Here is a 20,883-nt window from a genome sequence, read left to right as displayed (position 1 = left end):
GTTTCTGGTTTGGTGTGTAGAGACTCCATCCACATATAAATGTATGAATACATCACCCCCCCCCCCCCCCCCCTCCAGGGTTGTTGGTAGGGAGGGAAGGGGCAACAGGGTTGTTGATCCTGGGCTGTTCGTAACTGGGTGTTTGGGATGGAGGGGATCGTTGGTGGTGGGTTATGGGTCAAGGGTGTTTGGGAGGAGGGGGGGGGTGAAGGGGTCTGGGGTCAGGCGACTCTTTTCGAGGCTTTATTGCTGCTGCGTCTGCGCCTGAAACAAGCAGGCAGACACCTCCTCTCTGTCCTGGTGATGGGAGACACCGGGACCACAACGGGAGAAGCCTGCTTCCTGAGGGAGAGAGATGGAGGAGGAGAGAGAGAGAGATAGAGAGAGAAAAAGGAACACATGACGTGTGAGCATGCGGTGTTCCAGTCCCCTAAAACAGGAAGGCCTAGACTAGGGGTCCCAAAACCTTTTTTTGCGAGGGCCAGATCAGATAAGATTCCTTTCTTAAATGTGGGGCCGGGTCGGTCTGTAATAGAAAATTACATGGGCCGGAGTGACTTGTGTATTATTGTGGAGAATTTTCTTGCTGGCTCGTGTGCACCTGCTCGATCACAATGTTACAACGTTACGTTGAATGTACCATTCTGTTGGTGGGTGAATCAAACCAATATTTTGTTTACAAAAATGACAGTTTGGGGACCCCTGGCCTAGACCTTGAATGAACATTCCTGCAGTGATTGTGTGAGTGACATAAGCTGATGATATGACACGCAGCCTGAACCAGCTTTGCACAAGTTGCAGGGTTTGTTTGCCGGACTCACCAGGCGCTGGCGGCGGCGGCGGCAGCTTCCCGTTTCCGCAGCTGGCGCATCAGGCGAAGCATGCCGCAGATCTGACGGAGGGTCATCTTGGGGGTGTGGCCCACCAGGCGGGGGCGGGCCACGCCCCGTGGGCCTCGGTAAGTGAACAGGGACATGTAGTCCCCGCCCGAGCCCTGTCCAAACAGCTGCAGGGGCTGGTCGCTGATGCTGTTTCTGGCATAGCACGACGCAAACTGGAGGGAGAGGGAGGACAGGAGGAGGGAGAGAGGAGGTAATAGGACAGGGGGAAGGGAGAAAAGAAGAGTTAGTTAATCATTCCAATAATGAGTGATAATTTCAAAAGATTTGCTTGATGAGGAACAAAAGTTGTTACCATGTTGTATTCAGCCCAAAAGAGAGAGATAGGAAATATCAAACCAGTTATTGCTTGTATCATAAATCCTAAAGGTGTACTCAATGTGTGAAAGCCACAAGAGACTAATTGGAAAGTTACTGAGTGGTTTCTAGCATCTAAAGAACATCTTCACTTTGAGATCTCACCCAATTAATTACCATCTGAGCCGGCACATTCTCTGACTGTTCAGCTTAGGAGTACACTCAATCACCCTCATCAGACACCCAAGACTAACTCACTCACACACACACACACACACACACATCAGTGAGCAAGCACACATACACAAACACAGTTTGCCCACACACACACACACACACGTCAGCAAGAAAGCATCCAGATACAAAGACTCATTTTCCCAGTCACCTGATCTTATGGCAGATGATTGGCTGGACGTCTGCCCTGTCACATCATAGAACCAATCTGACCTGGTCTACGTCCAGGAATACACACATCCCATCTGTATAAACACCTTCTTCATCTACACTCCCTGTATACACACCTCCTCTTTAACACACATGCCTTCTTAATAAACACACACCTCCTTTATACACACCTACTCTGAACAAACACCTCCTCTATGAAGACCTTTTCTATACACACCTCCTCTATACACACACCTCCTCTATATAAACCTCCTCTATATACACACCTCCTCTATACACACACCTCCTCTATATACACACCTCCTCTATATATTCACCTCCTCTTTATAGACAATCCTCTATATAGACACATCCTCTATATAGACTTCCTCTATATACACACCTCCTTTATATACAAAGCTCCTCTATATAGACCTCCTCTATATACACATCTTCTCTATGTAGACCTCCTCTATGTAAACACTTCCTCTGTATAGACCTCCCCTATAGACACATCTTCTCTGTATATTCACCTCCTCTATATACACACTTCCTCTGTATAGACCTCCCCTATAGACACATCTTCTCTGTATATTCACCTCCTCTATATACACACCTCCTCTATATACACACCTCCTCTATATACACACCTCCTCTATATACACACCTCCTCTATATACACACCTCCTCTATATACACACCTCCTATATATAAACCTCCTCTATATACACACCTCCTCTATATACACACCTCCTCTATATACACACCTCCTCTATATACACATCTCCTCTATATACACACCTCCTCTATATACACACCTCCTCTATATACACACCTCCTCTATATACACACCTCCTCTATATAAACCTCCTCTATATACACACCTCCTCTATATACACACCTCCTCTATATACTGACTGACTGGAGGATTGGCAACTCCTCTAGCAGCAGTAACACGTTAAAATTGAAATGTTCATAGCCCTTTAACAAGCAGTCACAGAGGGCATCTGTGCCTAAACCAACCTCAACCCTCAAGGAACACGAGAAACTACTTGCAGGAAATGCAAGAAACCTTGGCAGGAGAAATGTAGTAAAGGCTCCCCTCTTCCTGAGGTGCAGATCAACTGCTGAATCCAGTTGTGAATTAAGAGTAGAAACCAAAGGAAACATTTGAAAGTGAATGGAAGGTAAAACACAGATGTTCAGAATTTGGAATATCTGAATTCAGTTCTGTCATTCTAACATTGCAGCTAGCATACAATTCAATTCAGTATGCTTTTTTTCTAATTCCCAAAGCAGTCCACAGTGAAGACAACACATGCAATTATTAACACACATCAAAGAACTTCATCATCGTCAATAATGAAACAATGATAATAATGCCAAGTTACATATAATATGAAGTCCAAATGTTACATTTATAATTTTTTTCGTGTTAATATATGTCAAATAGTGCCAACATATATTTCCAATATATAGTCGAAGATAGGATGATAGTAAGTATGATGGGATATGAGGCCTACATCGCATTATTGTGGCTCATATCATAATCATCCTCATCATCACATATACTAACAAATACTCAGAAGTACTCACAGGAACAACCGTTGCCATGGAGAGGTGTTGTGGTGTGTGTTCAGTGGTGGGCTGGAGGAGTGAGTGGTTTGGAGACTGTGACCCCCCCAGCTTCTTATGGCATCTGAGGCAATGAGGTCAGAGAAAGCTGGGCCAATCACAAAGCAGACCATGCCGAACAGCCCAGCCCCCCTCTGACAGCACAAAAGTGAGATCACCACCACAGATGTAACACACACACACATGAACAAACACACACACACACACACACACACACACACACACACACTCACTCACTCACTCACTCACTCACTCACTCACTCACTCACTCACTCACTCATACACACACACACACACGCACATCTCAGTACACAGCCCTGAAAGGACAGCTCGCGTTTCAGCAACTCCGCACCACAAACAAGTAGTGAATTATTAAGAATCCTATTGTTCACCAGGGTAAATTTAGAGGCAGGATGCAGGTGTGATTCTAAGAGGGAGGAAGGTGCTGGATAAAGGCAGATATGTCACCAGGAGGGGCCATTGTGATGTGCCTGGAACAGCCTGGCTCCTTACTCACACCTTACCAACACCACATGAGGCTCTGTTTGCAGTGAATTACATACATATAGGCAGACAGACAGGCAGCCTGGAAGACAGACAGGCACGTAAAGAGACAGGCAGGTAGAGAGACAGGCAGTCAAGTAGACATACGGAGAGGTAGACAGACAGGCAGGTAGACATACGGCCAGTTAGACAGACAGGCAGGTGGACAAACAGCCAGACAGGCAGCCTCATTATTTTGTAAACATTGTAGGTTAATGCAAACACTTGGCAAATGCAGTCCAACAAAAACAGAGATGAGCTTACTGTAAAGGTAAGTTTGCAGGTTGAGTGACATCATGGTCAGTTGGTCGGACCTATAATAAACTATGACTATGAATACTACAATGATAAACCCCAGATAAAGACAGGACACGTTGACTATGTGAATGTGAAAAAAAACCCACCTATACCCGTTTTATTTATAAATATATATAAAAGTGTTAAGCCATTAGGCTACTAACTTTGTAACTTGGGCTGGGCCCTACACGGTTTACTTTAAATGACTATTTTACTGACTTTAAATAACTGGAAAATTCGGTGTAGCTAAGCCTACAACTCTTTATTTTATAGGCAGACTGTAATAGTCAGGCAGCTGTTGCGCTTCTTTTCTATCCTTTCTTGCCACCTACTGGACGTCTTGATGTGAAACCTTGGTGCTGTCTCCACCTTGATAGCGAGCAGCCATCTGGGTTTTGACACATAATGCACTTGCTGCAGGCCACATGGCTTATTTCTACAACAGTTCTATACCAGTGTTTACCTGGGAAGTGTGGCTGGGATTGGCCCGCAGGACCTGACATTAACTAAGATCCCGGCCAGTCAATATCATTGATTTACCAGGCGCATCACCACGAGCGGGGGCGCTCTTGGTTAAGTGATCACAGCCTATACTTAAAGAATTAATGCAAAAACTATGAGAAAATAAAAAATACTGAAAACAGAAGCATCGGAATGAGTTGGCAGTTTAAGGGATGAATGTGGGCATAATTATCCGGATGTGTTTCGGTCAACTGGTATTCAAATCACAAATGCGCCGAAACCAGAACCAGCTGAAATCTCACCCGCCCAGGAAGCAAAGCACAGCTCAAAGTTCACCCAAGCATATGCGTCGGTGTTAAGTGACAGCTCTCGGTTATGTTTGATAGTTTCATTTTAACATGCAGGCTATTTTATTCATGGCTTACATTGCCCGGCATAAAATCATGACCCAAAAACCTAGAAAAAAATAGGTCCTAAAATTTAATTTTAATTTTGACTTGGATTACTAATTATCTTGTGGTAAAAAGGTATTACAAGATAATTAGCTAATGCCCATATTACTTTTAGGGCTATTTTAGAGGTATGGGCTAGAGCACTAAACAGTCAATTCGTATTTGTCTCTTAAAAGGGTGGGATGTTAAGGAAGTGGTCTGTTTGAGCTTTCGTCTGTCTTTCCAGTCGCACATGACGTAAAATGAATCATGTAACTTTGTGAACCTATTATAAGCTTTCTCTCGATCATTATCAGATGTGATTGTTGCGCAACGTTTCCAATTGACTTAGGGCTGATGTTGGAGCGCAACAGGTGCATGTGAGAACTGGAGACTTTCATAAAGTTTGGACTGATTAAATATTCAGGATATGGTAATGAAGTGAAGCTCTGTCAGACTAATCGCCCTGGGCATAGACCGCAAACGAAGAAGTTGGTAATAGCCTTTACAGTCAGTTGTGCTACCGAGGGGGTCTTTACGCTCTCCTTGTTTTGTTATCGTGGACACATTTTCGCTGCAATGTCTCCATCGGCGTCCCCTCGGTTCTTCTCCGAGAGTGAGGTTGCCCGTCATTGCTCTAAAGACTCGTGTTGGGTGTTGCTGGGGACCAGGGTCTATGATGTGACGGGATTTCTTCGATTGCATCCGGGCGGAGAGGCTCTCATTCTGCGCCGCTCAGGGAAGGACATCAGCGGGGAGATTGAGGGGCCGCCACACAGGCACTCCGACAACGCACGTCGGTGGATGGAGCAGTACTACATCGGAGAACTGGACAGAGACTGCCTGGATGAATCACAGGTAGAAAATACAGAAACTGACGAAAAGTGTAGCAGGCACTCATCTGTAATTTCGTAATTAATTTTTTATCATAAACATTTTTATAAGTAGCCTAAGATAGAGTATTGTTTCTTTGAAGGAGGCGCATAAGTCATCCTTCCTCCATTTAAAGGAACTGGCGTTTTCAAGATGTGTATCTTTCAGCAACATCTTCCTTGAACTCGTCTACTTGTCTGGTTGAGATCTTAAGTATTAGACTATATGAATTAAATGTTTTCTGCTGCTTGTGATGTCATCTATTTAATTACTGCTGAAACCTACAGACAAAGTTTATGGTTTGTTTCAGCGAAAATCATAGCACTGTGGGTCCGAGTTGCCTCAAGCCAGTGTAGCTTTCAGACATTTGACTGTTTCGACGTGTGTGTTTTACATAGGCTCGGTAAACCTGTTCAATAAAGTAGCCTACTTTGGAAGGCTGGGACGGGAGATGGGTTTTTTTTCCCTCCAAAAACCAACTCAGTAAGAAATATAGTAGCCTACTGATCTAACGGCATGGGCCGTTATAAATGCACTTAAATTAAAAATGAAAAGTATTATCAATATTATTCAAAACACTTGTCACACATAGGCCTACTGCCATGTTTCATGGTGATTTTATCTTATTATAACTCGCTAGGTCTCTATGATTTATACCTCTTTGGGCTTATTAGTTATGTTGGTGTTTATGTAATATAGCCTATATATCTGTGTGTGTGAGTGTGTATGTGTGTCCTCTGGTCACACACAACTGGTTGGGCTGGTCTGTGTGATCCAGCCATTATTAATGGTTGTGGAGCAACCAAATTGGTGTAATTCTTGTGTGCTGACTGTAAACAAAATGAAGACTTTACTCATATTTTGGTTAGTGTCCAGGGTTATGGTTGGTTTCTGGGTTAATAGTTTCGGCATAGGGTCCAGGGTTAGTTTCAGGGGTAGGGTCCAGGGGTAGGGTTATTTTTAGGGGTAGGGTCCAGGGGTAGGGTTAGTTTCAGGGGTAGGGTCCAGGGGTAGGGTTAGTTTCAGGGGTAGGGTTAGTTTCAGGGGTAGGGTCCTGGGGTAGGGTTAGTTTCAGGGGTAGGGTCCTGGGGTAGGGTTAGTTTCAGGGGTAGGGTCCAGGGGTAGGGTTAGTTTCAGGGGTAGGGTCCAGGGGTAGGGTTAGTTTCAGGGGTAGGGTTAGTTTCAGGGGTAGGGTTAGTTTTAGGGGTAGGGTCCAGGGGTAGGGTTAGTTTCAGGGGTAGGGTCCAGGGGTAGGGTTAGTTTCAGGGGTAGGGTTAGTTTCAGGGGTAGGGTTAGTTTCAGGGGTAGGGTCCAAGGTTGGTTTCAGGCAGAGTGCGAATTATACAATGACAATCGGGGGGGTCAACTTCTTCTCCAGGGCATGTATCGACCCCCCCGACTTGTTGTCTTTACCTCTTTTGGGGGGGTCCAAGTCTTAATTGGTAGGGTCACCCCCCCCCCCCCCCCTGTGATTCGCACCCAGGGGTAGAGTCCAGGGGTAGGGTCATTTACTACTTCTCACGGAGGCTCATAGTTGGGGTCAGCTGTAGATTTAAACTAGGTGGTTGTAGGTTATTGATATTGAGTGTGACCCTCATACTATAGATATAGGTATTGGTCCAGATTGACAAGTGAGTCATGATTGTGCAAATCTCCAAATAAGAAAGTAGATATTTCCATGTAAGTGTGGTCATGTTGTCTCAAAACATTTCCATGTGGTGAGACTGCAGGGAAACTGGAATCCATGACAACCTCCTCACAAATGGTACCATGCACACAGATGCAGTTCAGTATATCATAAATATTATCAGTGCATATCATTCCTATAATCCTTTCTTTTATTTATTAAAAGTGGGATATGGCACCATGAAAGCAGACATGTAAACAAAGGAATGGACATCAGTGCTGGCCTGCATACGATGACTAAGCTGTCTTTATGGTCTGGCCTCGCCCTGCCATGCATGGTTTATAACACTGATATGCTTTATTGTCAGTACCGGACTTTTGAACACCCGGTTGTTTCTATTTGTGGCAGTCATAAATGGGATTGCGAGGAGGCCTCGAGTTTGTCAACTTTGGAGTTGACTCCTAAGTTATTCAACCGTATGCACCTCCCCTCCTCCTCGCTGTCCTTGTACGGTCCATTGAGGCTGTCACACGGCCATCCCTTCTTCAAGCTTCTCTTTCCCTGACATCAGCTGAGTCAGAGGTGTTCGGTGTTTCTGTCTGGTGTGTGCGTTTGGTCCGGCAGTGTGTCGGTTGTCTTGATATTGTGGCACAGTCTGTGATCCTCTCTCTCTTTCTCTCTCACACTCTACCTCTGTCACTCTCTGCCCCCACACTCACTCACTCACTCACTCACTCACTCACTCACTCACTCACTCACTGTCTCTCCTCCCTCTATTACCTCCATCCTGTCTCCCTTTCTTTCTTCTGGGATAACTCGGTTCCCTGGCCCCTGAGAGAAACCATCCGAAGATGTGTTCAGTCCCCGAAGGCTGTTACAAATGTCCTCGCTGTCCAGCACTGGCTAAACGTGGGGTTTGTTGCCTGGATTGAGTTGAATCATGACCCAAACGTACTGCTTGTTGACTCCCGGATCTCTCCGACCATCTGTGGTGTCAGTGAGACATCAGTGAGGACTGGCCCCTGCTGAACTGTCCTCCACACACACACACACACGCGCGCGCACACACACACACAACTACCTGCAGTTAACAGGGGAAGACAGCCTGACTGGTTCCACTGGTCTGGCGAGCGTTCCTCCATTACTCCTGTTTGTAGGAGCAGGGAAGATGTGCTGTGTATGTGTAAAAGAGGGAGAGGGGTGAGAGAAGGGGGGAGGGGGGGGATGAGAGAAGATGGAGGCAGAGGAAGGGGTGAGAGAGGAAGGAGGGAGAGGGGCTAGAGGGGATGGAGAGATGGCGGAGGCAAGAGAAAAGGGCGCAGGGAGAGAGAGACAGGAATGAGAGAGGGGGGAGGGAGACGGGTGAGCGCTTGTGGAGTTATCACGAGACAGAACAGTGACAGGATCATGTGATAGTTTGCGAGGAAGAAATGAGGCTGTGAAATGTGACAGCGATGGCTCCAGCAGATAAGGATGGCTCCACCCACAACAGCAGGAATGGTAAACTCACGGTATTGCAGTGAACACCTGTTTCTGAGGCAACGCATCAGGTGGCTGAGGTGCCATGTGACCCGAGTTATGAAAATGGAAGCGTGCGATGATACACTGTCACTCCAGTTCAAAAGAGATTCCAAACTTTCTACACCTGAGACCAGTGAATGAGTGAAGTGATGTCTCTTTTACAGAGATGATTTCACTGTGCTCATGTGGGAGTGGGTGGTGAGACAGAAGGGTTGTAAGGCCCGAGTGTGCAGACTTCTGTCTTGCTGGCTGAACTGGCGCTAAGCTTCCTTCCTTCAAACATGCAGTCTGGAATTCAAACTGACTGAAACTGACGGAAGATGAGGTTGGCCCCTAATGGTTCGACCTGAGAGTGAGGCTGGCTTTTATTGAGAGGAAGGCTGCTGGCCTCAGGGGTGTCGGAGGCATGCTGTAGTGGCTTTGTGTCTGTTGCTGTGGGTCAACATTCATGTTTGAGCTGGAGGAGTGGCTGTAGGGTAATCACTGCTCACTAGGTGCACCATTGTTTGCAGCGTTCTGCTGTCATTAGGAGTACTGTAGATACCCACCTACACACACACACACACACACACCTGAGCTCCGAGGCAGGTAGTTCCTTTACAAACACACACAAACACACACATGCACGTACGCACACTTGAGAGCCACAGCCCAAAAATGCTCCTATGGAAATAGGTTTGGCAACATAGCAAATAATCTCTTTCTGTGTCCCTATGACACATCTCTCCTTTCCCTCTCCCTCTCGCTCTCCCTCTCCATGCAATTCATCCACTCTCTCCTACTACTTCATGAAGAGGACCGGGTTATGCAGACTTTATACGATACAATTAGAGTGTCCGTGTGTGTGTCACTCAGAAAATAGAGCCATAGAGGACAGTTGAGGTGACTTGCGAAGAGGAAAAGAGAGGGCCTTATGTCTGTGGTAACCTTCTGTGGGCAGAATGTGAGGGCAGGTCATTGGGCTTGTGCCTCTCTGGAATGCTTCTTTGCTCTCCTTTCTTTCTTTCTTTCTTTCTTTCTTTCTTTCTTTCTTTCTTTCTTTCTTTCTTTCTTTCTTTCTTTCTTTCTTTCTTTCTCTCTCTCTCTCTCTCTCTCTCTCTCTCTCTCTCTCTCTCTCTCTCTCTCTCTCTCTCTCTCTCTCTCTCTCTCTCAAAGGCCTCATTGTCTTTCGTCATCAGCCGATCCTGAGGGAGAAACAAACCTTTAGGCTTTTGAGGGAGTGTGTGTATGGGGGAAAATGACGCGGAGCGTCAAAGCATTTCAAAGGTCATGGTGTTAGGTAGGGGTCCTCATTTCTTATCGCATCCTCATGCTTGCCGCTGATTGTCTGGTTTTGTTGACCCACGGTTGCCACGGAGGCGGTCATCAAAATCCTTAATTAGTGTCTGTCCTCCCTTGTGTCTGAGCTTCTCTCCCAGGTAGGGAAGGGTTACCGCCTGGAGGAGAGGAGGGTGGCGGGAGGAGAGGGGGAAGGAGCGAGGAGAGGCAGAGGGAGGAAAGGCAGAGGGAGGGAGGAGAGGAGGAGGGATGGCGGATGGGAGGGAGGAGAGGGGGGTTGTGGGAGAGGGAGGGAGGGAGGGAGGGAGGGAGGGAAAGAGGAGAGGGACGGTGGTGTTTTGTTCCTCAGAGGGGACAGCGTGAGCGTATGTTTGTGAGGGTAGATTGATTAAAGCGCTTGGGTAAACACAGCATCTGCAACTGGTCCTCGCCCTCTGAGGAGGACAGACTGGGATGAAGGGATGGAGGGACGGAGGGAAGAAATAAAGAGGAGGAACGACAGACAGGAGAGGGAGGGGCTAGGGGCGAGAACAGCAGACTCAAAAGGGCTACAGGTAACATCAACTGAACAGACGACGGAAGGATTCAGGAGGATCGGATTTGCCAAGCTGGGAAGTCCCCAGATTTGGTGGTGCGTATGTCCATGGGGTGTCCTTAAGTCTGTCAGAGAGAGAGAGATGAAGAGAAGGAGGGAGAAAGGAAGGGATGGTGAGAGAGAGAACAAGAGGCCGACAAGGAGTAATGTATGTAAGAAAGGGCACAGAGAACAAAGCCAGTAAGATAAGATAATCTTTCTTATCCCTCCTACTTTCTCTATGAGGAGCAGTACAGGTACATGACACAATAGCACACTACACTTTGCCCGTCATTGATAAAGACATGCCGGAACACGTATGTGGAGCTTCCACAGGACAGAATGAGGCCACGGCATCAGTCCTGATAGGACGAGTTATCAGTGAGCGAGGACCTTTCTCTCTTTCTCCTTTGACTCGGTGAACATCACACCACTCTGTATGACCGGCTTGAGGCCTCTTTAGACAGCTAGTAGACAGTAGCTAGCAGGACCGTGCTCAGTTACGATATCGTCGTGTATTCCCTTTGAAGGATAGAAACATGATTACGCCATGCTTTGCCAAGGACTCCCATTGACATTCATTCACTTATTTAACTATTATAAGTCGGTCTAATAGCAATTACAGCATGCATAAGCCACCTTATCTCAGTATCCGATTGCACTATGTTGACCACTCAGGTTGCTCATTCTTATACTTATTTTTATATATATATTATTTAGGTAATATTTAAATTGTTGTATTTTTAAATTGTTGTATTGTTGTATTGTATTCTTCGATTGTTTAGTTCTTAGAAATAGTTAAACTTTTGTACTTTCACTTAATTTAAGATTCGTATATGTTTAGTGTTTTGCACCTCCCTGCCACAGAAAAATGCCATGTTTGTATAACATACATGGCGAATAAACTGAATTCTGATTCTTCTACAGAGAGTATTCTACAGTCACTCCAGTATATATCAATCCCTCTGTAACCTACCTACTTCATTCATTCGACCACCAAGTGCTAGGCACAGATGGACCAATGATTCCTGGCCTGCAAAATCTGCAAACATCTGGTCAATCCTTTTTATTGATAGTCGTGAAGTGTTTTCTCTGTCACCGATTGAAAATCCTCGGCAACAAGACCTTACTCTTACAGCCACTGACATCATACACCCTCTGAAAGGGAATTAGGCTGGCTGTGTGTTTACAACCTGGTATGTGGGGGGGGGGGACATCTGTGTGTGTGCGTGCGTGTATGTGTGTTTGGGGATGGTGGGTGTGTATGTGTTTGTGGGGGGGGGGACACAACGACGACTGTGAATGAGTAGCCGAGCCTTCCTTCAGACGGACTCCGACATCTACCTAAAAGTCACTGGTGCAGTGTCTGCTCATCCAATACCACATCTGTGATGTGCAACATGCCACGCAAAACACACGAGAGATTGAAATCCTTTCAGCGTGTACAGTGTTGCATCCGTTCACTACCACAGTGACAGAGAGACAGGGACAAGAGACAGAGAGACAGAGAGAGAGGGACGAGAGACAGAAAGACAGAGAGACAGAGACAGAGAGACAGAGAGACAGAGAGACAGAGAGACAGAGAGACAGAGAGACAGAGAGACAGAGAGACAGAGAGACAGAGGGACGAGAGACAGAGAGAGAGCAAACGAGTGAAAGGCAGTGTCAGGGGTCAATATCCAGAGTAAACGTTGTGTCAGGTTTAACTGGTTGGAGATGATGATCTTACTAGAAAACACACACACACGCACAGTAACACACACTCACACACGCACCCACACATATGCATGCTCTTCATCTCTCTCCACCCTCCTCAGTGAAAAGAGCAGAGGGTGGAAGTGTAAATACAGGTTTAGGAATCAATGTTCAAACAATCAAACACAGTTTAAACCAGGTGTGTGTGTTATTAGCCAACATCTTGCACTCAGACTATTTCAGCCAATGACAAGTACAACTAAATATTGTTGGAGCAGTAGAGTGAGTCTAAATGGCCTTTTAATCGAGTTGGAGTATTTTCTAACTTTGCTGACGTTAGATAGCTAATATGTAACAGAGTGGTCTCCGTGACAGGTGTGTCTGTTTTTTTCTGACCTTGAATAATACACTTGATCCAAGGGAGTGTTTATACTGTAATATTAATAATCAAATAATCACCACAGATAGCCTGACGTTGTCATACTCATAATTCTAGTCAGAATATGAGTCTGAAAACTCTCCGTTGGGCTGTGACTATGGGGCGTGTTTCAACTGAACTCGCAAAACAAATGCCTCAACGCTCAATTGGATAGACCTACAACCAATCAGAGCAACGTAATATGTTGTTTGTTGAAAATAAATTCAACCCAAGGGCTCTTTCCTGACGTTGTTGATTACGTTACTGTTGATCATCTGTCCATCATCGTCTAAAGCCCGCCCTGGCAATTCCATTGGTCCGCCCAGATCCTGGTTTTATGTAGTTGTTGTAGTTGTCGAAACCCTCCAGACCCAACTTCCCGACCACATTTTTTTGTGGGCGGGGAGAAGTTGGGCTGGCAGCCAGGCTACACCACAGCCAATGGACCCAACAAATGGCTCCAGTTTCTTAATTGGCTGCTGTGTGTGCATATGTGTGTCCATTCCCAGGTCGGTGGTTCAACAAATGAATCCTATGTTTATGGTGGTAGGACCTGTGTGATGGATGACTGCGCCATTGGGGTGTGTGTCTATTTATGTGTGTGTGTGTGTGTGTGTGTGAGAGAGAGCAAGGCAAATTAATTCAAATAATTGTAACCCAGGTCATATTTTATGTGGGTGTCTCGGATTGCACATTTTCCCACAGTGCTTGTGTGTGTGAGAGTGTGTGTGGTGTGCGCGTGTGTCTGTGTGTGACGAGCGCTGGGAGGTAGTTTGTCATCTCAGTCACACTCAGCCTCACGGTGTACCTTAGCACAGGTATGCTAGCTATCAACCATTAACCACACCGGTCACATGACCTTCCTCCAGGGCCCTGTCTGGATGAGCACAATCAATGTCTCTCTGGACCCAGATACACTCTGTTACCATGACTACCGGACCAGAGGTTCATGAACAAACGCGGGACGTTAGCATATCACCTGGAAAACACCCCACCCCCTCCACTCCCCCCCTCCCCACTTCCCCTCGTCCACCCCCCCGCCCCCTCTATTTTCCTCCCCCCTCCCCCTCGCCCCTCCCCTCTCTTGTGCTGAGGGCTGGTGACTGGTAAGAGGAGGGGCATGCGCTGATGAGGCTGTTGAAGGCAGTGATTGCTGTTTCATAGGGCAGTGATAGCCTGGACCTTATGAACACTGCTATATACTCACAGCAGTAAACGGGGTTGATAGCTGGATGCCAAATGATGGGTGTTGTTGTCTTTTGTCCTTAAGCTGATTAGCTAACCTTAACCCTTAACTGTAGAGGATCCAAGACTTACAGAGATGCAGTTTAGTTCAGATAGTAGTATTGTTTCAGTCAGATTCATTGTTTGAGGTGGATCTTTCCTCTGCTCTCCGTTCATGCTTGCTCTGTTTTGAACGTACCAGCCTGGACCAGGCTCTTCTTGTTTCTTTTCTATCTCTCATTTGTTTACCCGCTCGTTCCCCTCTCCTCCTCCTCCTCCTCCTCCACTTCTCTTCAAACAAAAGTAGTTTGATACAATGTCTCAGAGTGTCTGTCCATGACCCCTCTACTCTTCTGTCAACACAGGCTCTCTCTCTCTCTCTCTCTCTCTCTCTCTCTCTCTCTCTCTCTCTCTCTCTCTCTCTCTCTCTCTCTCTCTCTCTCTCTCTCTCTCGCACTTTCTGTCTTACACACACTATGGTGAATTACAATATAGTCTATGTACACATGTATACTAAAGTATTTCATGAATTTGTGTTTGGCCTGTCTCAAAATTGAATCTTGTTGGGCTCTGAACAGTAGGTTTCTTGTGATGGTAACTTTAGTGATGGATGGTCCCAGTGTGGCTGTTCCTCTCAGGGCTCCTAACAAACGGGAAGGCAGGGGGAGGAATGTGGGCCCTGCACAAGTGGCCTGGCCTGTCACTGAGTGAAAGGTTGTCAATGGGGATGTGAAGGGCAGGGTTAGAGGTGTGTAGAATACACACATGATCTCAGGCTCGAACAATACCTGAATGACGACAAGGTGACCTCTGTCACCATGACACGCATTCCACAAGCTCCTTTTCCAAGCTCCAAGTTTCAAATACCAACCGCCAGTCGTGAAGGTGGCGTGGAGGGAAGAGGGAGGTAGGGAAGAGAGGGGAACAGCGAGAGATGGAGGGTTGAAGGGGAGGGATGAAGACAGAGAGAGAAACAAAAAGACAGAAGTAGCTGATATTCCTCCTGCCCCATAGTTCCCTAGAGACCTGTTGTCATGGTGAGACTTACCGAAGTGTCTCAATGGAAGGCAGGTGTGTGTGTGTCTCTGCATCATGAACCAGGTATCAGTAACCACCCACAGCTCAGCTCTCCTGTTCTGGGGTGAAGGTCAGTATCAGAATATCCACAGGGAGAAGCTAGCTCCACACCCCGACTACCTGGCTCCTCTTACACAGTTTGGTAAGACCACAGCCTCCAACCCCAAGGATCCAGCCCCCAGCCTCAAGCCCCCCAACATCCATCCCCTCAGCACCCAGCCCCCAACATCCACTCTGCAGACCCTAGACCCCAGCCTCCAGCCCCTAGCCTCCAGCCCCTAGCCTCCAGCCCCTAGCCTCCAGCCCCTAGCCTCAAGCCCTCAGCCTCCAGCCACCAGCCCAGACATCAATTCACGGACGGGCATGCCAATGTTTTTTTGGGGGGCACAAATGAAATAAATCTCATCATGTAACATTATCTTAATCATCTTCCAAATGGGCATGTATAACAGATTGTATTTGGTATTGAAACAGGTAAGTCATGGACATTAGCCTACCATTGCGCAGAATTGGCTCATACAGAAAATAAAAAGAGGAGCGTTGGGCCTCTTGAACCGCAAAGCATCAACTTAGAAACAGCCTAAATCGTGTGGTATAACATTAATCTCAATTACTTCCCAAGTGAACTCTGAATTTGTCTAAAGGTATAAAAATAACACATTTCGTATTGAAACAGATAAAGAAGGGACAACTATTGCGCACAACCACCATAGGCACAGGCCTATACAGCGTATAAAAAGAGGGCACAGCTCACTTAAAGCCTGCCCATAACGACGGGACTGCCCCAGCCTCCACCCATTATGTTTCTTTTCCTCTATGTGTAGCTTGTCATGGCTCATGTGTTTATGAGCTCTGTATTTCACTGTTCCTCCATCCAAACCCTGGGTCCTGACATATTGATGGTGTGAAGCAGCTCATTATGTAGCAGGAAGGCTATCTGGCTGATAGCAACTATAGAGTAGCTATAGTTATAGTAGCTATAGTAACTACACCTGTATAGTAGCTATAGTAACTACACCTGTTTGCTTCCCCTGCGTCATTCTTGGAGAATACGCAGCTGGCTGGCTGTCAGGGCAGCACCCGGGTGCAGGTGCGTAGAGAGAGAGACAGAGAGAGAGAGAGAGAGAGAGAGAGCTTCAATGTGACTGGAATTGGCACAGTCACCCAACAGCAGTATGCTGGACGTCCTGTCGGCCGTGCCTCTGATAGCCAGGCACTATTAGACCCTTCTCTGGAAGTTGTAAACTGGGTTGGGAGATTTACTGTCTGTCAGGCTTGGTCAATGTGAGACAGAGGGGCAAGCTAATATTTCACTCTCACCAAGCTCCAACCCTCACCCTCCAACCCTCACCCTCTCACCAAGCTCCAGCGCTAACTCTAACCCTCCAACCTTAATCATCTCACCACTTAACCTCTCATTTTTGGGTTCCCCCTACTTTTGACTAAAATTAAGTTGGGGTGATTATGGACCATAGCCCCAACCAGCCCCTGACCCTAACCCAGTGGGGTAGGGGCACTCCAACCTCTGGCCCCTCCCACCCTGGCCTAAAACCTAACCCCCCCCCCCCCACACACACACACACACACACACTTTTTTATGTTTCTTGACTTTGTATTGTTTTGGTCTGTCTTGTTTGTCTCCTTTGGAGGTAAATGTTAGATTTTAGGGAGGTTTTTATTAGGCCTCCTGTGCCAGTGCAATACTTCGCAATATTCGCAATATGCCATTCGGTGTCTAAACTCTTTTTTCAGAACCTAACCTTCCTCCCCTCCAACTCGCCCCAAGCGTATTCAGAGAATACAGAAGATATACAAGTAGGCAGGTTTTCCTCATGCACCAGGTTGTTCCATGCCTTCAACATTGCACTGGGAAGCATTCTGATTGAAGTCCAGCGACATCCCCTGGTCCCCAGGAAGAAGCAGGACCAGCATGCACTGCTGTGTGGTTATCATGTTATGTAGACCACCTCGCTACACAGAGCAAAGGTCCCATCTGATAAGCCATGTGGGCTCTCTGACTCACACAGTCAACACTGGACAACACTGGGGACATGGAACCATTCCTGGGCCTTGTGACTGTCCAACACCACCGGGCCAGTTGATTGGTCATGCTCACTGGACTGGAACCAATGTATCCAGTGGATCCACCCCACTTTGCTTCATTCAAATAGTTGAATGTAGTTCACCTCTGAGCTATATTTAGGTGTGGTAGGTTTCAGGGTGGTTGTGTTGGCACGTAACCAGTCAAACCAGATGACAGAAGCAATTTTTCTCCCCGTGTTCTCCAGCGTTCTGCATGTTGAATGTCTCTCTCTAGCGTGTTCTGTAGAGAGTGACACTGTGTGTGGCCGACCCTGACGATCTCCTGTGTTCTGTGTTTCTCCTGTGTTGTCCAGACGGTGAGAGCGAGGAGGAAGGCCCCAGAGCACACGGCCCAGAAGGAAGAGCTGTCCCCTCTCAGCAAATGCAGCCAAGTGGACCTGGACACGGTGAGAACGGGGAAGACACCCAGGGAGGGACGAGAGAGGGAGGCCAGAGGGAAGAGAGAGAGAGCGAGAGCGAGAGAGAGAGAGAGAGAGAGAGAAGGAGGGGGTCTCGGAAAGAGAGTCGGTGAAAGAGAGTTCAAAAGAGGGCGGAAATGTGTGAAAACGAAAAAAGCGAGCTGCCGTGATGAGAAGACGTAAGGGAGAAAGAGAATGATTGACCAGAAGGGGAGAGTGTGTGTGTGTGTGTGTGTGTGTGAGCGAGAGAGAGAGAGAAAGGGGGAAAGGGTAATTGATTTGTAGGTCATTCACCCAGTTGTGCATATACCACATGGGTGACATGGGGGAGAGAGAGAAGGGGTGAGAAGAGGGCTGAGAAGAGGGCTGAGAAAAGAGGATGTGTTTCGTGGACGAGGAGATTCTGGTTCGGTCGATGTTTCAAAATAGTTAAGAGGAGACAGACAGGTAGAGGGGAGGGCAGACAGGTGGAAAGGACAGACAGGTGGGGGAGAGGAGAGACCTGTGGAGGGAGGACAGACAGATGCCTTGGTTCTTACAAACAGATAGGTCAGCTTCCAGGCACGTTATTAAATCCAATCAGACCTGTCCTTTTACTCAAGGTCCAAGTGTGTGTGTGTTCATGTTTAACACTGTGTTAAGCACCTTCATCCAAATACTCGCTTTTCTTTTGACACTCAGATATTATTTCCAACTGACAGTCTCCACTCATCCCTCCCCTTTATCCACACAAATCTTGGATTGTTTAACTATAGGACACAGACAGACATACAAACCACTGTATAACATATAACTGCCGCCCCCCCCCCCCCCCACACACACACACACTCCTCCCCTCCACCCGGGATGGGTGCGCGGGCTTTTGCATACCTCCTCCTCTGAGTCAACATGCCGACTGAGTGAAGAGGGTAATAGGGTCATGTGATTCAGGGTCAGGTGACTGGAAAGTTGAGTAACCCTCTCATCCAGAGATCCAATCACCCATTAACGCTGTGTGTACAAATCTGAGCAGTTGAAGAGCATCGCACACCCACCTGCCTGTCTTTCCACTGCCCCTTGCTGGACAGAGACGGCAGGGCAGCCTTAACTCTGCACGAGGGCCACACCCACCTGTGCGCTGTCACCTGTCACGTGGGTGTCGTAAACATGAGTCTATGAGCTACCACACCCAGCCATCCACTGCCGTTGCGAAACTCCCATGCTCTTACGTGAGTTACACCATGTAGACCTGAAAGTGAAGGTGTGTGTTGACCGAGATTACTTCAAACTGACCCTTTTAACAATGCACATACGCACGGGGGTGTGATTATGTATGTATGTGCGTGTCGGCTCTGTGTAATAATTGATTTGGGGGATTTATGGCTGTCATCGTTCATGCTTACATTAGCTGTACAAAGATTACACAGCACCAGCCACCAAGTTCTGTGTGTCAGAGTCCATTTGTGGAGCTGTGTCATGTCATGGTTACATCAAACAGTTCCCTGACCTACCCGATCTACTTCCCCTGCCCCCCCCCTGCCCTCCAGGACCTGGTGGACTGGCGCAAGCCCCTGGCCTGGCAGGTGGGCTACCTGGGGGAAAAATATGACACCTGGGTCCACCAGCCTGTGGACCGGCCAATCCGACTCTTTGGGAATGAGTTCTTAGAGGCCAGCACCAAGACCTCCTGGTGAGACGTGCACTTTTGCACGCACACAAACGCACGTACACACCCATATAAATGGATACACCCAGTTATTATTATTCTATGTACCATTGTTCTGTCATTCAGTTGCATAAATGTGTGTGTGTGCGTATGTGTGTGTGTGTGTGTGTGTGTGTGTAGGTATATGGTACCAATAGTGTGGGTGCCAGTCATTCTGTATCTCAGCTGGTATTGCTACAACACCCTGGCTCAAGGAGCAACACGACTGTTTATGGACACAGGTAACACAAACACACACACACACATTGCAGATAATCATCCATATCATGACAGGGTCATGTTGAAGAAGCCAACCCTCTGTGTGTGTGTGTGTGTGTGTTTGTGGCCTCATCCCAGACTATTCCATCCTGGTCCATAAGTACAGCTTTCCCTTCATCTTTGTGCTGGGAATGTTCATGTGGTCGTTTATTGAGTACTGCATCCATCGCTTCGTGTTCCACATGCGTCCACCTGCACACAACTATTACCTCATCACCATCCACTTCCTGCTGCACGGCCAGCACCACAAGGTGAGACACACACACCCCCACTCGCGTGCGTGCAAACACACTCGCACACGCGCACATGCACATGCCTGTCTTGCCCAGGTCTCTCTTGAGAGATTTATCATCTCAATGGGACTGTCCTGGTAAAATGAAGGTAAAAAAAACACGAAACAAATGCACGCATACTCGTGCACACACATACACGTACTCATGCACACCCTTGCATACCTGTATGCCAACAATTTTTGTGGCTAGGCAAAATCTTTTGTTTGAAGCAACACACCTGCCCCTCCCTCTCTCTTTGTTCCTCCCTTCCTTCATCTCTCTTCATCCCTCCCACTTCCCCACCCCCCCATCCCCTCTCTCCCTCCCCTCAGTCTCCCTTTGACGGCTCTCGGCTGGTCTTCCCTCCGGGCCTGGCATCGGTGGTGATCGGCAGCTTCTACCTGCTGCTGCGCCAGGCTCTGCCGGAGGGCCTGGGCGTGTCGCTGTTTGTGGGGGGTCTGTGTGGCTACGTGGTGTACGATATGATCCACTACTACCTGCACTACGGCTCGCCCAACAGCGGCTCCTACATGTACAGCCTCAAGGCCTACCACGTCAAGCACCACTTTGAGCACCAGCAAGCAGGCGAGTGGAGCACACTCGTGCACACAAACGTGAACGCACATGACTAGCACACCTTGTCAGACGTATGCTGACACCCGCAGACTCACTAACAGTGTCGCTGTGTGACCTCCCTCTGTTCTCCTCACAGGTTTTGGGATCACCACCACATTCTGGGACCATCCCTTCAACACAGTCATCCCTGAACAGACTTTCTAGAACTCACATTCCTTCTACAACTCCCCACCCAGGGTCAGACTGGCAGTCGGGAGAGTTGGGGGATTTCCCAAACGGCCGGTCAAACGGCCGCGGCATAATGAAAAAAAATAAAATAAAATAATAATAATACAC

At 47.5% G+C, this 20,883-nt stretch overlaps 2 protein-coding genes across 2 annotated transcripts; one reads left to right on the top strand and one right to left on the bottom strand.

The window, feature by feature from the left end:
• Window positions 1-3,230, bottom strand: LOC146258695 (uncharacterized). Its single transcript, XM_084671214.1, has 3 exons — window positions 3,177-3,230; window positions 822-1,054; window positions 1-342 (listed from the first exon to the last, which is right to left on the bottom strand). Exons 1-3 carry the CDS (start codon window positions 3,192-3,194, stop codon window positions 222-224), a joined length of 372 nt encoding a protein of 123 aa, XP_084527340.1. The 5' UTR covers window positions 3,195-3,230; the 3' UTR covers window positions 1-221.
• A 2,091-nt stretch (window positions 3,231-5,321) lies between these two features.
• On the top strand, window positions 5,322-20,883 carry fa2h (fatty acid 2-hydroxylase). Its single transcript, XM_084673170.1, has 7 exons — window positions 5,322-5,806; window positions 17,632-17,724; window positions 19,263-19,405; window positions 19,562-19,662; window positions 19,778-19,950; window positions 20,304-20,556; window positions 20,684-20,883. Exons 1-7 carry the CDS (start codon window positions 5,528-5,530, stop codon window positions 20,749-20,751), a joined length of 1,110 nt encoding a protein of 369 aa, XP_084529296.1. The 5' UTR covers window positions 5,322-5,527; the 3' UTR covers window positions 20,752-20,883.

This window comes from Hypomesus nipponensis, chromosome 14, assembly GCF_054491055.1.
Source record: "Hypomesus nipponensis isolate SF chromosome 14, ASM5449105v1, whole genome shotgun sequence".
Lineage (NCBI taxonomy): Eukaryota > Metazoa > Chordata > Actinopteri > Osmeriformes > Osmeridae > Hypomesus > Hypomesus nipponensis.
The sequence above is the reverse complement of the archived record's forward strand: the minus strand, read 5'-3'. Positions and strand labels throughout refer to the sequence as shown.